General features: G+C 42.5%; 1 protein-coding gene across 1 annotated transcript; it reads left to right on the top strand.

The window, feature by feature from the left end:
* Positions 1-6,286: 6,286 nt before the first annotated feature.
* On the top strand, positions 6,287-21,249 carry rpl5a (ribosomal protein L5a). The gene is made up of 8 exons (XM_063064646.1): positions 6,287-6,400; positions 7,613-7,682; positions 7,795-7,910; positions 8,021-8,155; positions 11,620-11,822; positions 16,222-16,399; positions 18,774-18,862; positions 21,079-21,249. Exons 1-8 carry the CDS (start codon positions 6,398-6,400, stop codon positions 21,176-21,178), a joined length of 894 nt encoding a protein of 297 aa, XP_062920716.1. The 5' UTR covers positions 6,287-6,397; the 3' UTR covers positions 21,179-21,249.
* Positions 21,250-21,267: the final 18 nt, after the last annotated feature.

Below are 21,267 nucleotides of genomic sequence, written 5' to 3'. Positions count from 1 at the left end.
AATTCCTCCGTCTCCGCCGCATCTGCTCTCAGGATGAAGCTTTTCATTCTAGGACGAGGGAGATGTCTTCCTTTTTTAAAGAAAGGGGCTTCCCTTCCTCCACTATCAACTCTGCTCTTAAACGTATCTCCCCCATTTCACGTACATCTGCTCTCACTCCATCCTCCCACCACCCCACTAGGAATAGGGTTCCCCTGGTCCTCACCTACCACCCCACCAGCCTCCGGGTCCAACATATTATTCTCCGTAACTTCCGCCACCTCCAACGGGATCCCACCACTAAGCACATCTTTCCCTCCCCGCCTCTCTCTGCATTCTGCAGGGATCGCTCCCTACACAACTCCCTTGTCCATTCGTCCCCCCCATCCCTCCCCACTGATCTCCCTCCTGGCACTTATCCGTGTAAGTGGAACAAGCGCTACACATGCCCTTACACTTCCTCCCTTACCACCATTCAGGGCTCCAAACAGTCCTTCCAGGTGAGGCAACACTTCACCTGTGAGTCGACTGGGGTGATATACTGCGTCCGGTGCTCCCGATGTGGCCTTTTATATATTGGCGAGACCCAACGCAGACTGGGAGACCGCTTTGCTGAACATCTACGCTCTGTCCGCCAGAGAAAACAGGATCTCCCAGTGGCCACACATTTTAATTCCACATCCCATTCCCATTCTGACATGTCTATCCACGGCCTCCTCTACTGTAAAGATGAAGCCACACTCAGGTTGGAGGAACAACAACTTATATTCCGTCTGGGTAGCCTCCAACCTGATGGTATGAACATCGACTTCTCTAACTTCCGCTAAGATCCCACCTCCCCCTCGTACCCCATCTGTTACTTATTTTTATGCACACATTCTTTCTCTCACTCTCCTTTTTCTCCCTCTGTCCCTCTGAATATACCTCTTGCCCATCCTCTGGGTCCCCCCCCCCCACGTCGTCTTTCTTCCCGGACCTCCTGTCCCATGATCCTCTCATATCCTCTTTGCCAATCACCTGTCCAGCTCTTGGCTCCATCCCTCCCCCTCCTGTCTTCTAATTTTGGATCTCCCCCTCCCCCTCCAACTTTCAAATCCCTTACTCACTCTTCCTTCAGTTAGTCCTGACGCAGGGTCTCGGCCTGAAACGTCGACTGCACCTCTTCCTACAGATGCTGCCTGGCCTGCTGCGTTCACCAGCAACTTTGATGTGTGTTGCTTGAATTTCCAGCATCTGCAGAATTCCTGTTTGCGTCCATGAACCAGTAATCATCGGAGGATCAGAGGTGGAGAGGGTCAGTGACTTTAAATTCCCGGGTGTCCTTATCTCAGATAACCTGTCCTGGACCCATTAGGTAAATATTATTGCAAAGAAAGCACGAGAGTGCCTCTACTTCCTCAGGAGTCTGTGGAGATTGGGAAACCTCTATAGATGTGTGATAGAAAGTGTGCTGGCTGGCTGCATCACGGCCTGGTATGGGAACATCAATGCCTTTGAGTGGAAAGTCCTACAAAAGGTAGTGGATTCAGCCCAGTGCATCATGGGTAAACCCTTCCCAACCATTGAACACATCTACATCAAACCTTGCTGTAGGAAAGCAACATCAATCATCAAAGATCCTCACCACCCAGGCCATGCTCTTTCTCACTGCCACCATCAGGTAGAAGGTACAAGAGCCTTAGGACTCACACCACCAGGTTCATCAACACTACTACCCCTCAACCATCAGGCTCTTGAACAAAAAGGGATGGCTACAGTCTTTCCTCTTGTTACTTCATACCCATTATTTATTGCTATTTATGTATTATCTGTATTTGTATAGTTTGTTTAGAGTTTACAGATCCTGCTTTTTTTTGGTAATTTATTTTTTATTGAAGTTCATCATCAAACAAACATTTCCATAAGATGTATTTCAGATATTGTACATATATATCATATAGACATATTTGCCACAAATCTCCACATAATATTTATCTGAGGTATACATCTATAGAAAAGAGAGGAAAGAAAGAAGAAGCAAAAGGAGAAAATTATGTACAAGTAGAGAGTGATTTTTTTTACAACATATTCATTGATTCGTGAGAATGAAATTGCTCAGAGATTTCCCCAATCAGAAGCCCTGGATGAACACACTCAACTACAAAAAATAGTTTCTTCCTCTCTGCCATTAGATTTCTGAATGGACACCGAACCATTACCTCACTAGAGCCCCACCATTACTTCTTTGGAGCAGAGGGCAGCGATTCAGATTTTTGGATCTACTGGGGCAGGTGTGACCTGTACAAAAAGAATGGGTTGCACAAATCCGAGGGGGACGGATATCCTCGGGGGAGGTTTGCTAATGCAGCAGGGGAGGGTTTAAACTAGATTTGCAGGGGGGTTGGAATCAAAGTGAAGAGGCAGAGGATAGGGAGGTTGGAGCACAAGTAGAGACAGCTTGTAGGAAGTTTGTGAGGAAGGACAGGCAGATGTTAGAGCAATGATGCTTTCAGCCAGATGGTTTGAGATGTGTCTATTTAAATGCAAGGAGTATCATAAACAAAGCAGATGAACTTAGAGCATGGATCAATACATGGAACTTATGACATTGTGGCCATTACAGAGATTCTCAGGGGCAGGAATGGCTGCTGAGTGTGCTGGGCTTCAGATGTTTCAAAAAGGACAGGGAGGGAGGCAAAAGAGGTGGGGCCATTGCATTGCTAATTAGGGATGTGTCACAACTGCAGAAAAGGAGGAAGTCACAGAGGGATGGTCTACTGAGTCAGTGTGGGTAGAAATCAGAAACAGGAAAGGGGCAATAACTCTATTAGGTGTTTTTTTACAGACACAGGGATATCGAGGAGCAGATAGGGAGGCAGATTCTGGAAAGGTGCAATAATAATAGGGTTGTTGTGATGGGAGATTTTAACTTTTCTAATATTGACTGGCATCTCCTTAGCGCCAGCGGTTTAGATGGGGTGGAGTTTGTTAGGTGTGTTCAGGAAGGTTTCTTTACACAATATGTAGATAAGCCAACTAGAGGAGAGGCTGTACTTGACCTGGTATCGGGAAATATACCTGGTCAGATTTCAGATCTCTCGGTGGAAGAACATTTCGGAGGTAGTGACCACAACTCTATCTCCTTCACCATAGCGCTGGAGAGAGATAGGAGCAGAAAAATTTGGAAAACATTTAACTGGGGTAGGGGGAAATATGATGCTATTAGGCAGGAACTTGGGAAAGTAAATTGGGAACAGATGTTCTCAGGGACATGCATGGCAGAAATGTGGCAAATGTTCAGCGAACATTTGCATGGAGTTCTGCATAGGTACGTTCCATTGAGGCAGGGAAAGGATGGTAGGGTAAAAGAATCATGGTGTATAAAGGATGTAGAAAATCTAGTTAAGAAGAAAAGAAAAGCTGACAAAAGGTTGAAGAAACTAAGTACTGTTAAAGCTCTAGAAAATAACAAGGTTGCCAGGAAAGAGCTTAAGAATGGAATTAGGAGAGCCAGAAGGGGCCATGAGAAGACCATAAGACCATAAGATTATAGGAGCAGAATTAGGCCATTTGGCCCATCGAGTCTGCTCTGTCATTTCATCATGGCTAATCCATTTTCCTTCCCCAATCTCCCATCTTCTTGTTGTATCCCTTCATGCCCTGACTAATCAAGAATCTATCCACCTCTGCCTTAAATATACTGAATGATTTGTCCTCTACGTCACTTAAATGCTGTCATCAATCAGCTTCTACTACTATTTCTGGCAATACATTCCAGGTACTCATTACACCTGATGACAAATCTCCTCCGATCCTCTCTGAGCCTCTAACCCATTACCCTAAATCTATGGCCACTAATTTTATCTACCTCTGATAATGGGAAAAGATTCCTACAGTAGACAAAATCTCTCATAATCTTATATACCTCAATCTTGTAGCCTCCTAACCTCCTCTGTTCTAGTATCAAAAGACCTAGTCTCTTCAATCTTTCCCAATAACTAAAACACTTCATTCCAAATAACTTTGTGGTGAATCTTCTCTGCACCCTCTCCAGTGTTATCCATTCTTTTCACTAGTGTGGTGCCCAAATCAACACAGTACTCAAGCTGAACTATGCTTCATATAGTTGGAATATAGCCTCCCAATTCTGGGATTCAACTAATGAAGACCTTGGCTAGCAGGATTAAGGAAAACCCCAAGGCATTCTACAAGTATGTGAAGAGCAAGAAGATGAGCTGTGTGAAAATAGGACGAATCAAGTGTGATAGTGGAAACGTGTGCATGGAGTTGGAGGAGGTAGCGGAGGTACTTAATAAATACTTTGCTTCAGTATTTACCAGGGGAAAAAACCTTGGTAATTGTAGGGATGACTTACAGTGGACAGAAAAGCTTGAGCATATAGACATTAAGAAAGAGGAAGTGTTGGAGCTTTTGAAAAGCATTAAGTAAGTCACTGGGACCAGATGAGATATACCCCAGGCTACTGTGGGAAGCGACGGAGAAGATCGCTGAGCCTCTGGCAATGATCTTTGCATCATCAATGGGGTTAGGAGAGGTTCCGGAGGATTGGAGGGTTGCAGATGTCGTCCCCTTGTTCAAGGAAGGAGGTAGAGATAACCCGGGAAATTATAGGCCAGTGAGTCTTACTTCAGTGGTCGGTAAGTTGATGGAAAAGATCCTGAGAGGCAGGATCTATGAACATTTGGAAAGGCATAATATGATTAAGAATAGTCAGCATGGCTTTGTCAAAGGCAGGTCGTGCGTTATGAGCCTGATTGAATTCTTTGAGGACGTAGCAAAACACATTGATGAAAGTAGAACAGTAGATGTAGTGTATATGGATTTCATTAAGGCATTTGATAAGGTTCCCCTTGCAAGGCTCCTTCATAAAGTAAGGAGGCATGGGATCCAAGGTGACCTTGCTTTGTGGATCTAGAATTGGCTTGCCCACAGAAGGTAAAGGGTGGTTGTAGATGGGTCATATTCTGCATGGAGGTTGGTGACAAGTGGTGTTCCGCAGGAATCTGTTCTGGGACCTCTCCCCCTTGTGATTTTTATAAATGACCTGGATGAGAAAGTGGAGGAATGGGTTAGTAAATTTGCTGATGACACAAAGGTTGGTAGTGTTGTGGATAGTATGGAGGGCTGTCAGAGGTTACAGTGGAGCATCGATAGGATGCAAAGCTGAGCTGAGAAGTGTCGGATGGAGTTCAACCCAGATAAGTGTGAGGTGGTTCATTTTGGTAGGTCAAATATGATGGCGGAATATAGTATTAATGGTAAGACTCTTGGCAGTGCGGAGGATCAGAGGGATCTCAGGGTCCAAGTCCATAGGACACTCAAAGCTGCTGCGTAGGTTGACAGTGTTGTTAAGAAGGCATACGGTTTGTTGGCCTTCATCAACAGTGGGATTGAGTTCAAGAGTCGTGAGATAATGTTACAGCTACATAAGACCCTGGACAGACCCCACTTGGAGTACTGTGTTCAGTTCTGGTCACCTCACCACAGGAAGGATGTGGATACTATGGAGAAAGTGCAGAGGAGATTTACAAGGATGTTGCCTGGATTGGGAAGAATGCCTTATGAGAATATTTGGCCATTTCTCCTTGGAGTGACAGAGGATGAGAGGTGACCTTATAGAGGTGTATAAGATGAGGAGAGGCATTGATCGTGTGGATACCCAGAGGTTCTTTCCCAGGGCTGAAATGGCTAACACGAGGGGGCATAGTTTTAAGGTGCTTGGAAATAGGTGCTGTACTGAGAAGATGTCAGGGGCAAGTTTTTCACACAGAGAGCGGTGGGTGGGTGGAAAACACTGCCGGTGACAGTGGTGGAGGAGAATACAATAGGGTATTTTAAGAGACCCTTAGACAGGTACATGGAGTTTAGGAAAATAGAGGGCTATGTGCTAGGGAAATTCTAGGTAGTTCCCAGATTAGGTTTCCTGGTCGGCACAACATTGTGGATCGAAGGGCCTTTCACGCGCTGTAGATTCATATGTTCTAAGTTGTATGTTCTCACTAAAAGTAAAGTACTTTTTTCCCTTTTTCCACTATTTATTTAAATTTTTAGATATAAAAGTCAACTGTTCATTTTCCCCATAGGCCTTAGCTGTAAAGTTCCTCCAGTATTTTGTGTATCTTGCTCAAGATACCCAGCATTTGCATAATCTATTGTGTCTCCACAGGGTTTTTACCGATTGATCTTTCTGAACGCGCCGCCGCTATTGGCGCACCGCTTCTCCCGGGCGGCAGGGGGCGCTGTGGGCAGCCAGCGCGGATTCCGCAGCGCCCAGGTACCTCCTGTCACAAAGTTTCCTCCGGCGGGTTACGTAGTGCGCATGCGCACCATGAACGGCCTCTTTTTTCCAGCTGGGCGGAATTCGCCTGCCCTAGAAAATCGCCTGGTCCCGGGTGACAGAGGGTGAAATCCGCTCAAAATGGTTGGTTTGTCCCCAAATAACCATCTGCACTCTTCGCTAATTGTTGCCTTCATCCATGGGGGGCTTCAGAAAACGGGCAGCGGGTTGCGGTGCCCAGGATGGCATTAGATTATCGGGGAGTTCCAGCGGCCGATCTGTCTTCTCCAACGTGGCCATTGCAGCCGCTCTGTAGAAGGGGGTTGGCTGCCGGGCTGCTGGTCTTGCTGCCGCCTGCAGCATTCATGCATTATTCTGCTTTTTTTTTAAACAACATTAATTATTGTGTGGTTAAGTGAGCGCGCGGGTAAATTATTTTACTCTGCAAGCGATGCTGGCCCACTGGTGCTCTGCTGAAGGTAGGCCCAAGGCTGTACTGTACAACAAGTTAATGCTTAAGTTTGGCTGCTGGTGTTAGCTCTGTAAGAAGTAAGCTTTTTAAGTTGATGGTCTCGATTATGTTTTTATCGTCGGCCTTTTGAGTTCTGTAAGTTTTTAAGAGGAATCAATTTATAGAGCCGGTTTAACAGTAACTTGTAATGATGCAGCAGCTTTGACGGTGAACTGCCCTCCCAAAGCACGTGAGGTAATTGGAAAATGAAAAAAAAGCCTGGTGAAAGGAAGAGATTAGTGACCAGGTCTTTTTAAGGGAGAAGGTTACATAGCAGACGAGAAGCTGGAAGTATGGCTACCGGCGTTTAATCGTTTAAATGTAGGGGTACAGAGAGGTCCTATTTCGATTGCTGTAGGTATATTTACGGGTTGTACAGAGTTTTGAAGAAATAAGTTTTGGAGAGAGACTACTGAAAGTTTGCACGAGGTTTTCAAAATTGATGTATCACTTAATTGGGAGCCTGTGATTAGCATTTTGGTGCGAAGGAAGATGGTCATGTTAATGGCTGAGGGAACCTGGTGGCAACTGTGGTAGAGCAAAGTAGGTTGGGACCAGGTGTGTTCTTTTGCATTTGTTGAAACTGAATGTGCCTGAGGATTTTGGTATGAGTTTAGATGAGGCATGAACAGTTAATCTTATCTTTATGTAAAGGTAGGTTGAACTGTGGTGTGGGGTATGTGAAACGTTGGGAATTAAGTTGTGAGGAAGGCTACGCATGGTAATGGGTAGTTTGGATTGTTGGCATCCATTATTTACAGAATTCTCATCTCGAAGGATTTAAGTGTTTTGGTCACGTTTACTTGTATTTTGTTCTTACACTTTATTGTGTTTCTCTAACACAGGGATTTGTTAAAGTTGTGAAGAGCAAGGCATACTTCAAGCGATACCAAGTGAAGTTCAGGAGGAGGAGAGGCAAGTTAACCGGAGTCTGTCTGTTACGTTTTTTGAAGGCTGTCCGTTAATGTACCACGATCTGCTGGTCATTGGTGGGATTTTATCTCAACGTTTTATCTCTTATTTTCAGAGGGAAAGACCGATTACTTTGCACGAAAACGCTTGGTGGTACAAGACAAAAACAAGTACAATACTCCCAAATATCGGATGATTGTACGATTCACCAACCGGGACATCATATGCCAGGTAAAGACCTTGCATTAATAATTTCTGATTAGTATTAGAATCTGTTAAAGTTTGAAAGTTTTGTTATTTTTTTGCATTGATGAACAAAATTATTTTGGGTTCTTCTACAGATTGCATATGCAAAGATTGAGGGCGATGTAATTGTATGTGCTGCATATGGCCATGAATTACCCAAGTATGGCATCAAAGTTGGACTTACAAACTATGCTGCATCCTATTGCACTGGTCTACTTCTTGCCCGTAGGGTAAGTTGAAAAGTACATTGAATTTTTACTCATATAACTTCTTTGGTATGGCATAACTTATGTTTGAGGAAAACATATTACTTGCGTTTCCTGGTGTGGATTATGTACCAGCAATTATGTGCTCTGATTTTGTCTATAACCATCTAATTATTTCTTTAATGAAAGCCATTTATTCCTTTATTGAGATACAGCATAAAATAAGCCCATTCGGCCCTTCAAGCCATGCATCCAGCAACCCCTGATTAAACCCTAGTGTAATCACAGGACAATTTACAATGACCAATTAACTTACCAACCGATTCATCTTTGGACTGTGGGAGGAAACCAGAGCACCCAGACGAAATCCATGTGGTCATGGGGAGAATGTACGAACTCCTTACAGGCAGTGGCAGGAATTGAACCTGGTTCGCTGGTACTGTAAAGCACTGTGCTACTGCGCCACCCCTATTTATGGCAAATATTGTATATTTTAACTGCAAAGTATACTTTTAGGTATAGATTAGGTTTAGGTGTAGGGTTTATGTTGGAGTTTGAAATTTCACTAATTGAGGTAGAGACTTAATGTCTCAGGTTTTCATCAGCAAATTGAAATTTTAACACAGCCGGAAGTCTGAACTGCCAGAAGCAGAGGCACACATGAAATACTGGAGTAACTCAGCAGGTCTGAGTTACTCCAATAAAGAGTGGAAGTAGGCTGAGATCCTGCATTAGGGCTTGGATTAAAACGTCGACTTTAATTCTTGTCCATTGATGCTGCCTGACCTAAGATTTGTGTGTTACTCTGGGTTTCCAGCACCTGCAGCATCTTTCAATTACAGTATCAGTTGCAGCAACGTTTTGGGTTCATGTTGCACTTCCACTGTCAAAGGATTTCTCAGGATTTTTAAAAATGTTGATTCGGAGACAAGGAGGTAGAACAGTTCTAAAGGTGCCAATTGAGGGAATTTTGATTTAAAAAAATAGGTTTGTGGTTATTCTGGAGGGGTTATTCATAGTGAAATACAGCACAGAAACAGGCCCTTCAGCCCATCTAGTCTGTGCCAAACCATTTAAACTGGCTACTCCCATTGACCTGCACCAGAACCATAGCACTCCACATCGCTACAATCTATGTACCTCTCCGTACTTCCCTTAAACATTTGAATTCAAACTCACATGCACCATGTGTGCTGGCAGCTCATTCCACACTCTCAGAATCCTCTGAGTGAAGAAGTTTCCCCTCATGTCCCCCTTTTACTTTTCACCTGTCACTCTTAACCCATGAAATCTAGTTGTAGTCCCACCCAATCTCAGTGGGGAAAATGCCTGCTTGCATTTACCCCATCCGTACCCCTCATAATTTTATACATGCCCATCACATCTCAATCTTCTACATTCCAAGGAACCTGTTCAATTTTACATCTTTCCTGTAGGTAGATGACCAGAATTGTACATAATTCTCCAAATCAGGCTTCATTGATGTCTTTTACAACTTCAACATAACATCCCAACTCCTGTACTCAATACTTTGATTTATGAAGGACAGCGTGCCAAAAGCTTGCTTTATGGCCCTGCCTACCTGTGATGCCATTTTCAATGAATTAGGGACCTGTATTCCCAGATTCCTTTGTTTTACAGCACTCCTCAGTGCCTTACCTTACTCTGTAAGACCTACCCTGGTTGGTCCCACTAAAGTGTGACACCTCTGCGTTGAATTTCATCTGCCATTTTTCCAGCAGATCCAGATCCCACTGGTAGCTCTGGGCTTCCTTGCTGTGCACTGCACCCCTATCTTGGTGTGATCTGCAAATTTGCCGATCCAGTTTGGCACATTGTCATCGATATCAGTGAACCCAGCATCGACTCCTGTGGCACTCCACTAGTCACATGCCTTCAGTCAGAGAGGCAACTGTTTACTGCCGCTCTGTGGCTTCTCCGATAAGACCAATGTCTAATCCAATTTCCTACCTCATCCTAAATGCCAAGAGTTGAACCATTTTGACCAACTTCCCATGTAGGACCTTGTCAAAAGCCTTGCTAAAGCCCAAGTAGACAACATCCACTGCTTTGACTTCAACTTTCCTGGTAATTTCCTTAAAAACACGCTATAATATAGGTTAAACACAACACATCATGCACGAAGCCATACAGACTATTCCCAATCAGTCTATGTCTAAATACTTGTATATCAAGTCCCTTAGTCTGAAGTTCCAGTTGCTTTTCCATGACTGCTGTCAGGCTTACTGGTCTTGCCTCACATCTGTGTCCACCTCCTGAATAAAGCATCCATTCAAGATCTCCCCCCACCTCTTTTGGCTCCAAGCATAGGTTACCGTTCTGATCTTCCAGAGGACTGATTTTTGTCCCTTTTGCTCTTAACATCGTCAGAACCCCTTAGGGTTCTTCACCTTGTCTGCCAGAGAATGATCGTGCCTTCTTTCAGTTCTCCTAACTTCAGTTCTCCTAACTCTTGCATTTCTTGTACTCCAGAAGTACCTTATTTGATTTGACCAGCCTATACCTACTATGCACCTCCTTTTTTGCTTAACCAGGGCCTCAATATCCCTTGAAAGCCAAAGTTCCATAAAAGTGATATCTTTACCTTTTTATTCTGACTGGCACGTTCAGTCTTTGTAGTCTCAAAATTTCTCCTTTGAAGGCCTCCCATTTTCCAAGTACACCTTTGCCAGAAAACAGCCTGTCCCAATCCTCACTGAACACTGGTCAGATTCATACCATCCAAAGTGGCTTTCTCCAGGTTAGAATCTCAACTTGCAAACCAGACCTATCTTTTTCCATATTTACTTTGAAATCAATGGCATTATGGTCACGAGATGCAGGGTGTTCCCCTATACAAGCCTCTGTACCCTGTATTATGGGAGGTATTCCAACATGTAGCTGTCAGGGATGGAGACTGTACAGAAGCCTAGATTTGGGTCAAAAATAGGGATTGATATTGGGACAGATTAAGTTGTGTGTCCATGAGCTTCAACCACAATGTAATGCTGTGGAACATTCTGAAGGCTTAGTAAGTTACAACTTGATCTGTAGTTGGGAAAGGTGAGTGACAGGGGGCAACATTTCTGGAGGGGAAGTTGCAGGAAGAAGGGAGCTGCCACCTTTAATGTTGCTCATTTAACAAATATCTGGCACTAAACCTGACTACTGCAGAGGCAGTGTTTTTCTTCCATCGCTATACAGCTTTAGTGTTGGATTCATACTCACACTTCATGCAGTCTAAGGCTTAAGGAGCATGAGGATGGCCTTTCCTTGTAAAAAGGCCAAGAAATCATCATTTCCCTGTGGGTTTGTAGTTCTGCAATTTACAGTGCTGATAAAAGTCAGGCCCCAGTTGCTGTGCTTGGGATTTTGATACCCTAAAATCTAGTTGTCCAAAGTATGTATAATAGATGATTGTCTGGATAATGCATGGATTTATTTTGAAACAAAATGGACTTCTCACTGTTATATTATCTTGAAAACAGCTACTCAACAAATTTGGGCTGGACAAGATCTATGAGGGTCAGGTGGATGTAACTGGTGATGAATACAATGTGGAAAGTATCGATGGGAAACCCAGTGTCTTCACCTGCTATCTTGATGCCGGGCTTGCCAGAACCACCACAGGCAACAAAGTCTTTGGAGCTTTGAAAGGTGCAGTTGATGGTGGCCTGTCTATTCCACACAGGTAAGAGAAATTCTCAGTCCAGTTTTCATTAGGCATTTCATATTTTGTTAGTTTCAATTCAACTTCAAGCACTACAGTTTTACATTGAAAGGAACAAACTTTGTAAAAGCTCAAGATACTGATATGTGAAAGAGGTGTGCCATACCAATTCTTGCCTCAGATTGCATGCTGTCTTATCAGGAATAAAATGGATGGATAGTGTCGAGTAGTTGACAGAAAACAGTATTAGAAATTAATCTTGATGTAATAGTTATAGTCTCGGACTAGTTAAAGCTTTTATGGAATTTTCTTTCTGAAGTAAGTGATTTTTTTCAAATACAGTGAATTCTGGTTAATTGGGACCAGTACATTTTGGCCCCAATTTAGCGGCCACCCCATTTGTTTTTATTTAATGATACAGTTTGGAGTAGGCCCTTTGAGGTACGCTGCCCTGGTGACCCCTGATTAACCCTAAACTAACCTCAGAACAATTTACAATAACCAATCAACCTGTGTCTTTGGTCTAAGTAGAGGCCTAGAGTAAACCCTCATATTCCACTTGGAGACCACTTACCAATTGGCACTGGAATTGAACTCCGGAATGCCATCAGTTGTAATAGCATGTTAGCTGAAGTTTCATGAAAATAGTTAAAAGTAAAAAAGACAAACTCTTGTTTAACTGAGTAATTATAGAAACATAGAAAATAGGTGCAGGAGTAGGCCTTTTGGCCCTTCGAACCTGCACCGCTATTCATTACGATCATGGCTGATCATCCAACTTAGAACCCTATACCTGCCTTCTCTCCATACCCCCGATCCCTTTAGCCACAAGGACCTTATCTAACTCCCTCTTAAATATAACCAATGAACTGGCTTCAACTGTTTCCTGTGGCAGAGAATTCCACAGATTCACCACTGTCTATGTGAAGAAGTTTTTCCTAATCTCGGTCGGAAAAGGCTTCCCCTTTATCCTCAAACTGTGACCCCTCGTTCTGGACTTCCCAACATCGGGAACAATCTTCCTGCATCTAGCCTGTCCAATCCCTTTAGAATTTTATACGTTTCAATCGGATCCCCCCTCAATCTTCTAAATTCCAGAGAGTATAAGCCTCGTCGATCCAGTCTTTCATCATATGAAAGTCCTGCCATCCCAGGAATCAATCTGGTGAACCTTCTTTGTACCCCCTCTATGGCGAGAATGTCTTTCTTCAGATTAGGGGACCAAAACTGCACACAATACTCTCGGTGTGGTCTCACCATGGCCTTGTACAACTGCAGTAGAACCTCCCTGTTCCTGTACTTGAATCCTCTTGCTATGAATGCCAGCATACCATTTGCCTTTTTCACCACCTGCTGTACCTGCATGCCAACTTTCAATGACTGGTGTACAATGACACCCAGCTCTCGTTGCACCTCCCCTTTTCCTCATCGGCCACCATTCAGATAATAATCTGTTTTCCTGTTCTTGCCACCAAAGTGGATAACCTCACATTTATCCACATTAAATTGAATCTGCCATGAATTTGCCCACTCACCTAACCTATCCAAGTCACCCTGCATCCTCTTAGCATCCTCCTCACAGCTAACACTGCCGCCCAGCTTCGTGTCATCCGCAAACTTGGAGATGCTGCATTTAATTCCCTTGTCTTAAGTCATTAATGTATATTGTAAACAGCTGGGGTCCCAGTACTGAGCCTTGCGGTACCGCACTGGTCACTGCCTGCCATTCTGAAAAGGTCCTGTTTATTCTCACTCTTTGCTTCCTGTCTGCCAACCAATTCTCTATCCACATCAATACCCCCAATACCATGTGCTTTAAGTTTGCACACTAATCCTGTGTGGGACCTTGTCAAAAGCCTTTTGAAAATCCAGATATACCACATCCACTGGGTCTCCCCTATCCACTCTACTAGTTACATCCTCAAAAAATTCTGAGATTTGTCAAACATGATTTTCCTTTCACAAATCCATGCTGACTTTGTCCGATGATTTCACTGCTTTCCAAATGTGCTGTTATCACATCTTTGATAACTGACTCTGGCATTTTTCCCACCACTGATCTATAATTCCCCAGTTTCTCTCTCCCTTTTTTAAAAAGCGGGGTTACATTAGCCACCCTCCAATCCTCAGGAACTAATCCAGAATCTAAAGAGTTTTGAAAAATTATCACTAATTCATCCACTATTTCTTGGGCTACTTCCTTAAGCACTCTGGGATGCAGACCATCTGGCCCTGGGGATTTACCTGCCTTTAATCCCTTCAATTTACCTAAAATATTATGTAGTTAAATGAAATGCAGAACAGATTAGAAGAGCATAGTACTGCTATATAATGCTGCTATAGTACTGTAAATCTGTATTAGTTCCTAATAGGTATTAGCACAGGCACCTGGTGTAACTAATGGACTGTCTTCATACAATTTTCCATGATTGCATCCTCCAGATCTTCATTTTCATTATATAACATTCAAGATTATTGTTGATTTAATTCTTCATAGTAGCTAATTTGTTGAAATGGCTTCATTTTTCACTCCTGGTTGTTTCTAGCATCTCCAAGCCTGAATGCTTGAAACCGCAATGAGCAATACAGTTCTGAATTGTTTTGCTGCTTATTTCTCACCAGCTATCTCACAAGAACATAACCACATGCCCTGACTCTAGTTAAATAACCAACCTATGAAACAGCCACACAAGTGCAAGTTAGAGATAGTTTCTTGTCCCAATTAAGTGACATAGCATCCCAAATAAACAAAGTGAATCCTGGCTACTTTCTTCATCTAGTCCCAAATAGGCAGCTGTCTTGATCAAGTGATGACCCAGTTAACCGGAACCTACTGCTATATTGGTATCTAAGCACAGAAGTGTGAGCTCAGAAGCACGAACCTATGGAATTGGTGCAGAAAGCGGTCATTAGAGCATAAAATTCAGAGCGATGCATTATTGACAGTTACTATGCGGAGAACCTGGCACAAATTCCCACAGAATGCTGATGTGCTCACATCCCAATGAATTGCTTGTGGTCTGGTTGAGCAGGCTGGGGCAAGTGATGTGGTGTGGCTGCTCAGTGCTGAGACGTGGGATTTGGGGCTGCGTCTGGCTGGTATTTATTGCTAGGTATTCATAGTGCTTTGACAGACACCTGGATTTGTGGTCACTCATCACCTCCCTTTGGTCAGATTGGATCTGCTGTGTCCCCTTTTCTTTGGCTTGCTACACATTTCTTCCCAAAAGTTGAGATTCTTGTTGATCGACCTGGTCTGTGGCGAGTAGTATAGCCAAGCAAAGACTGAAAGAAAGTGGTTATCATCGCATGCCGTTTTCTCACTGTTACCGTCAGGTAGGAGGTACAGAAGCCTGAAGGCGTACACAGCAATTCAGGAACAACTTCTTCCCCTCTGCCATCTGATTCCTGAATGGACAATGATCCCTTGGACACTACCTCACTAGATTCTATATACATATATTGTATTTTCTCTTCTATTTTACTTCTGTCTTCTCCTTTCTGCATTGAACTGCTGCTACTAAGTTAAATTTTGCATCGCATGCCGGTGATGATAAACCTGATTCTGATTCCAACAGATTGAGGGGAGGGAGTTGAGCCTGTAGGATTCAGGTGAACCTGAGACGTGGACAAGCTGCAACCTGTCCTCAGCAGTTGCTACACTTGGCCATATCGGCTGAGGTGCAGTCCCGAGCAATACCTGAGCATGGTGTGGGGGGTTCGTCTGTTCTTCAGAGCAGCAATAAGAGGTTCAGGGATCGGCTCGAGGTGCACAATGACTTAGAGATTCCTTGACACAAGGCACGCCAGAGGATAAACATCACTAAGCTTGGTTCTCTGAGGTTCCTGTATATTTTTGAGTGGAATTAGTTAGCTTTTGCTTGATGTATTCTAAGTCTTCCATGACTAAAATCTTGTGTTGCAAAGTAAGAGTGAATAGAATACTAGAAGTTCAAAGTAAATTTGTTATCAAAGTCCATATGTCACCATATACAATTGTGAGATTAATTTTCTTATGGACATAATCACAACGAAAGACCACACCATCAGGGCGGACAACTTGTGTGCAAAAGACACACTGTACGAGAAACAAATAATAAATAAGCAAGAAATACAAGTTGTGGGAACAGTTCAGTGATGGGGCAAGTGAAGTTGATTGAAGTTAGCCCCTCTGGTTCAAGAGCCTGATTGAGTAATAACTTTCTGAATCTTTGTGTCCTGAGGATCCTGCACCACCTTCCTGAATGTAGCAGCAAGAAGAGGCATTATGATATGGGTGGTGGAGGTCCCTGATGATGGATGCTGTTTTCCTGTGATGGACTGGCCTATGTCCACTACTTTTCGTAGAATTTTCTGTTCAAGCGCATTGAAGTTTGTCAAAGTCTTAGATACTCATGTCTAACATAATTTAATTTCCCAGCACTAAACGATTCCCTGGTTATGATTCTGAGAGCAAGGAGTTCAATCCTGAAGTTCATCGTAAGCATATCTTTGGGTTGAATATAGCAGAGTATATGCGCTACCTGATAGATGAGGACGAAGATGTCTACAAGAAGCAATTTTCTCAGTACATCAAACATGGAATCACAGCTGACATGGTAAGGAACTACTATAACCTTCCTGTTATTGAAGTATGCATTTGATTCTGGCAGAAAAATGGGTTGGGGTGGTGAATAAACATTCATCTGAAGATTATGTTTAAAGGGACTGAATAGTAAATTAAAGGCACATGAATGACCTAGGGCTTTCGTCTTTGGGGCAAAGGAGGTTGAGAGGTATAGAAGACGGGGTTGATATTCAGAGACTTTTCCAGGGTGGAAATGGTTAATATGAAGCCCTATCAATTTTAGGTGATTGACATTTCCCTTTAGTTTCCACAAGAGGCAAGGTTTTTGCATGTAGTATGGGTATGTGGAATGTGCTGCTGGGGTGGTGGCAGAGGTTAGCTACATCATAGAGATCTAAGAAACATGGATAAGCACATGGATGATAGAAAGATGGAGCATTATGAGTGGTTAGATAATTGAGTAGGTTAAAAGGTTGGCACATGGTGGGCTGAACTATTGTGCTGTAATGTTATGTTTTCAAAACTGTTGCTATGGGTTACAATGATTTGCAGTAATGGAATGGTAATTTGCTCAGAATTTAAACTCGTGTTGGTTTGGAGAAACAAGACGTAATTGTACAAGACATTGAGACTGCATTTGGAGTGTTCTGTGCTGTAGTACTTTGTGGGACTTAGAATTAAATGGACGGGACCAGAGTTATTCAGCTGGTCTACAGGTGGAGAGAGGGAATGATGGATGCTGTTGCTGCTATGGTTGATTGGAGCAGAGTGTACTTGTCCTGAATTGTTGAACTTTCTCCTCTTTTGGTGTGTTGAATGACGTAATTGAATAGTGAATAACATTCTGTCAGATCCATATTGGTACTCTGTAAATCAATCCCATCAGTCCCAATTTCCTTTTGATATCACTGATGTGGGTTTCCATTACCTGGGTAGGCAGAGAGTTCTTCGCCATTGCCATTTGCTGTATGAAGAAAACAGTTTAACATGGCTAAAGTCTCTTTGGAACCACTGTGGGAATGTACATGTACCTCTTATGAAACCTAGTAATCTGCCAGGATGGGATGTCAATATGCCCGGGATTCTCCTTGCACAAAAAAAACGGGTGTAGTTTCAAGATAGCTGGTCACTTAAAGCAGAGATGTGTACAACTAAGAGTGTGGAATCTCATTAATTTTCTATCCCAGAGAATCAGTGTTAGATATTTGAAATGGAGTAGATTTAAAAACTTCAGGGAATCGAGGGTCTTGCGGATCTGGAATGGCTGAGCAACGTATGTTACGGTGATGAATGGTGAGGCAGACGAGGATCCAGATAGCCTACTCTTGTGAACTGTCAATAAGTTCTGCACCCTCATTGATCCATGATGAGTCTTCAAGTAGCCTCTTTATTTGTACCTTTTCATACTGACATTTAGACTGTTACCTGTTGTCCTTTCTTCCAAATTGTATCATCTCATACATTTGAGTCAAATTGCATCTACCACTGGTCTGCCCAAACTTCTAACACTAGATTAGCCATTCTCCCAATGCAGTAGGTTGATACTATTCTTTCTTTGCTTCACTTCAGTTTGGGATCTTCAGTGAATTTAAAAACTTTACACTGTTTTCCAATAGTGAGGAAGGTTGAGGATCAGCTGGAGAGTTGAACAGAGAATTGCACATGGAACTTCACCCCAAGTGTGAGATGAAGCTTGTTTTTGGAGGGCAAATGAGATGTGATGCACACAGTAAATTGTGTGTTGATGAACAGAGGAATTCAACGATACCAAGTTTGTAGGTCCCTGAAAATAGCAGTACAGTTGGATATAATGAGGCATGCTTGCTGCCTTTGGATTGGGCACAGAATGTAGAAACTGTATGCCATGTTACATCTTTTAAAACTATTTACTAGGCAGCACCTGGAGTAGTGCATGCAGTTCTGGGTGCCATGCTATAGGAAGGATGTGATTGCACTGGAGAGGAAGCAGAGGTTCACAAGGTTGTTGGATTGGAGTTTTAAGTGGAGGCTTATCAGGCTGTTTATTTCCACTGGAGAACAGTGACTGAAGACCTGATGGGGATTTTCCTTTAATGGTGCTAAAATTGAGGGTTGGGTAACCTTGATTAGATTCAGGTGGGATCTGAGGTTGGAGAGTATAGGTGGGTACATGGGAGCATGGACACTGTTCCTGTGCTCTATGGCTCATCATTCATCTGTGGCATTTGTATCTCAATTAAGGGTGGTTTCAACACTGATCCATTTATCGATCACTTTTTTCTGTCCGTTTTATTTTATCTAAGATGACAAAATACGAGATACCTAATCAATTTTAAAACTTGCTAAGATTTTGCAAAATATACTATATAATATTTTCAGTGTGTATAAGATGTCTGATTGTGGGTTGTTCCAAATATTTTATACAGATTGAGGATTTGTACAAGAAAGCTCATGCTGCTATTCGAGAAAATCCTATTCATGAGAAGAAGCCCAAGAAAGAAGTCAAGAAAAAGAGGTAACAACTTCACTAATAATAATCTCAAAACTGGTAAAATGTCTTTCTGCAAAATACTCTTTACCTCCTGTAATATTTTCAAATCTTCTGCCATGTAAAATTTATTTTGCTTCATATGAAGCATTGGTCTTCAGCAGTTCCTGTACTTCGATCTATAGCTGTTTGCGAATCATTGCAGGTTCATAAAAGATGAGGGGTATATCTCCAGCAATCACATAGAAGCACAGTTTCTCTGGCAACCATTAATGAACTAGGCTACTGTAGTGCTGCTTTGTATTTATTACACAATCACAAACTGGAAATTCACAGCAGATCGTGAAGTACTACAGTTTCAACTTCCTGTTACAAGAAACTAAGTATTTTAATGAGATTAAATACAGCAGTGTGTTCATGGGTGTAAAACAGTGGCTTGAATAATATATATCTTCCCCATCCCACTCAGGATGATGGGATTAACCAACGGGAATGCAATTTAATGACTAGCCAGGAAATTGTCATCGAAAGAAAATGGGCAATAATAGGGAGAGAGCCAAACTAATAAATTGAGGCTAATTTTTTTTTGATAGGAGAAAGTTGAGTTTTACTTTATACTTCATTGTTGCCAAACAACTGATACTAGAACGTACAATCATCATAGTGATATTTGATTCTGTGCTTCTCGCTCCCTGGATTACAAATCAATAGTAAATATTAAAAATGTAAATTATAAATCATAAATAGAAAAATGGAAAGTAAGGTAGTGCAAAAAAAAATGAGATGCAGGTCCAGATCCAGGTCAGGGTCTGTTCAGCAGTCTTATCACAGTTGGAAAGAAGCTGTTCCCAAATCTGGCCGTACGAGTCTGCAAGCTCCTGAGCCTTCTCCCAGAGGGAAGAGGGACGAAAAGTGTGTTGGCTGGGTGGGTCCTGTCCTGGATTATCCTTGCAGCACTGCTCCGACAGCGTGCGGTGTAAAGTGAGTCCAAGGATGGAAGATTGGTTTGTGTGATGTGCTGTGCCGTGTTCACTATCTTCTGCAGCTTCTTCCGGTCTTGGACAGGACAACTTCCATACCAGGTTGTGATGCACCCTAGAAGAATGCTTTCTATGGTGCATCTATAAAAATTAGTGAGGGTTTTAGGGGACAGGCCAAATTTCTTTAGTCTTCTCAGGAAGTAAAGGCGCTGGTGGGTCATCTTGGCAGTGGACTCTGCTTAGTTGGACCAAGTCAGGTCATTTGTGATATTGACCCCTAGGAACTTAAAGCTTTTGACCTGTTCCACTTGTGCACCACCGATGTAAATTGGGTCGTGCAGTTCGCTACTCCTGAAGTCAACAACCAATTCCTTCGGTTTAAGATGTTTCATGAAATTAAGTTTGAGGATATGGGGCGGGGGTGGGAGCTTTAGGAAGATCATTAAAATTTAGGGTCTTGGCATCAAGACGAGTGTAATGAGAAATTGAGGTTGTGGGGCCAGAACTGCAGGGGTTCATGTTTTTGAAGATTTTCGTATGGGAGGAGACCTGAGGGTGGGGGAGTATGAGACAATTGTGTGATTTTGGAAATAAGATTCTTAAAATGGGTTTAACATGTGAGGAAAGATTTAAAGGAGATCTGAGGGCAAGCGTGTCCATACGCAGAACAAGCACCCAGAGGAGATAATAGAAGACTGATAGTAGAATTACAGAATGGCCTAGGGGCAGTTATGTAGACAAAAAGGATTGAGAGAGATGGACCAAACACAGGCAAATGTGCTTAATGTAGATAGGCATCATGTGCCAAAAGTCCAGTTAGTGAGAATTAACTGAATCTACTTTCATTCTAATAATGTTGCCTGTCATTGTCTTTACCTAGTTCTCAAATTGATTCTCAACATGTCATTTGCCATAAATTTTTTCACTCAAAACACTCCAGTTTTTTTTGGTTGCTTTGATCTATTTTCTTTACCTTTTCGCCAATTAGTGACTCAGTGAAATTCTATATTTGTTTCTCATCTGCTTGCCCCTTACCCTGATCAGCTAGTTGTTTCCTGAAACACTAACCCCCTCCTAAACCATTCCTTCATTTATCAGATTCTGTTGATTTTTATTTAAGGTGTTCCTGTTCAGCCTTTTTGCATGTCATACAATGTCTTTTAGCCCTGAGCTCGAAGTAATAGATAAGTATAAACTCTAAATTTTAATACATTACCAAGTTCTGCTTTACTAAATATTATAATTTCTTTGCTAATTTTGCAGGTGGAACCGCCCCAAGATGTCTTTGCAACAGAGAAAGGATCGTATTGCTCAAAAGAAGGCCAGCTTCCTAAGGGCACAAGAACAATCTGCAGACAGTTGAAGGGTGCTTTCAGCAATTGTTTTAAAAAATCATCTGAATTCACATTAACTAAAATAAATTTTAAAAAAATTCTCTTGTTGAATATTCAT

This window comes from Mobula hypostoma, chromosome 12 (genome assembly GCF_963921235.1).
Source record: "Mobula hypostoma chromosome 12, sMobHyp1.1, whole genome shotgun sequence".
Classification (NCBI taxonomy): Eukaryota; Metazoa; Chordata; class Chondrichthyes; order Myliobatiformes; family Myliobatidae; genus Mobula; species Mobula hypostoma.
The sequence above is the reverse complement of the archived record's forward strand: the minus strand, read 5'-3'. Positions and strand labels throughout refer to the sequence as shown.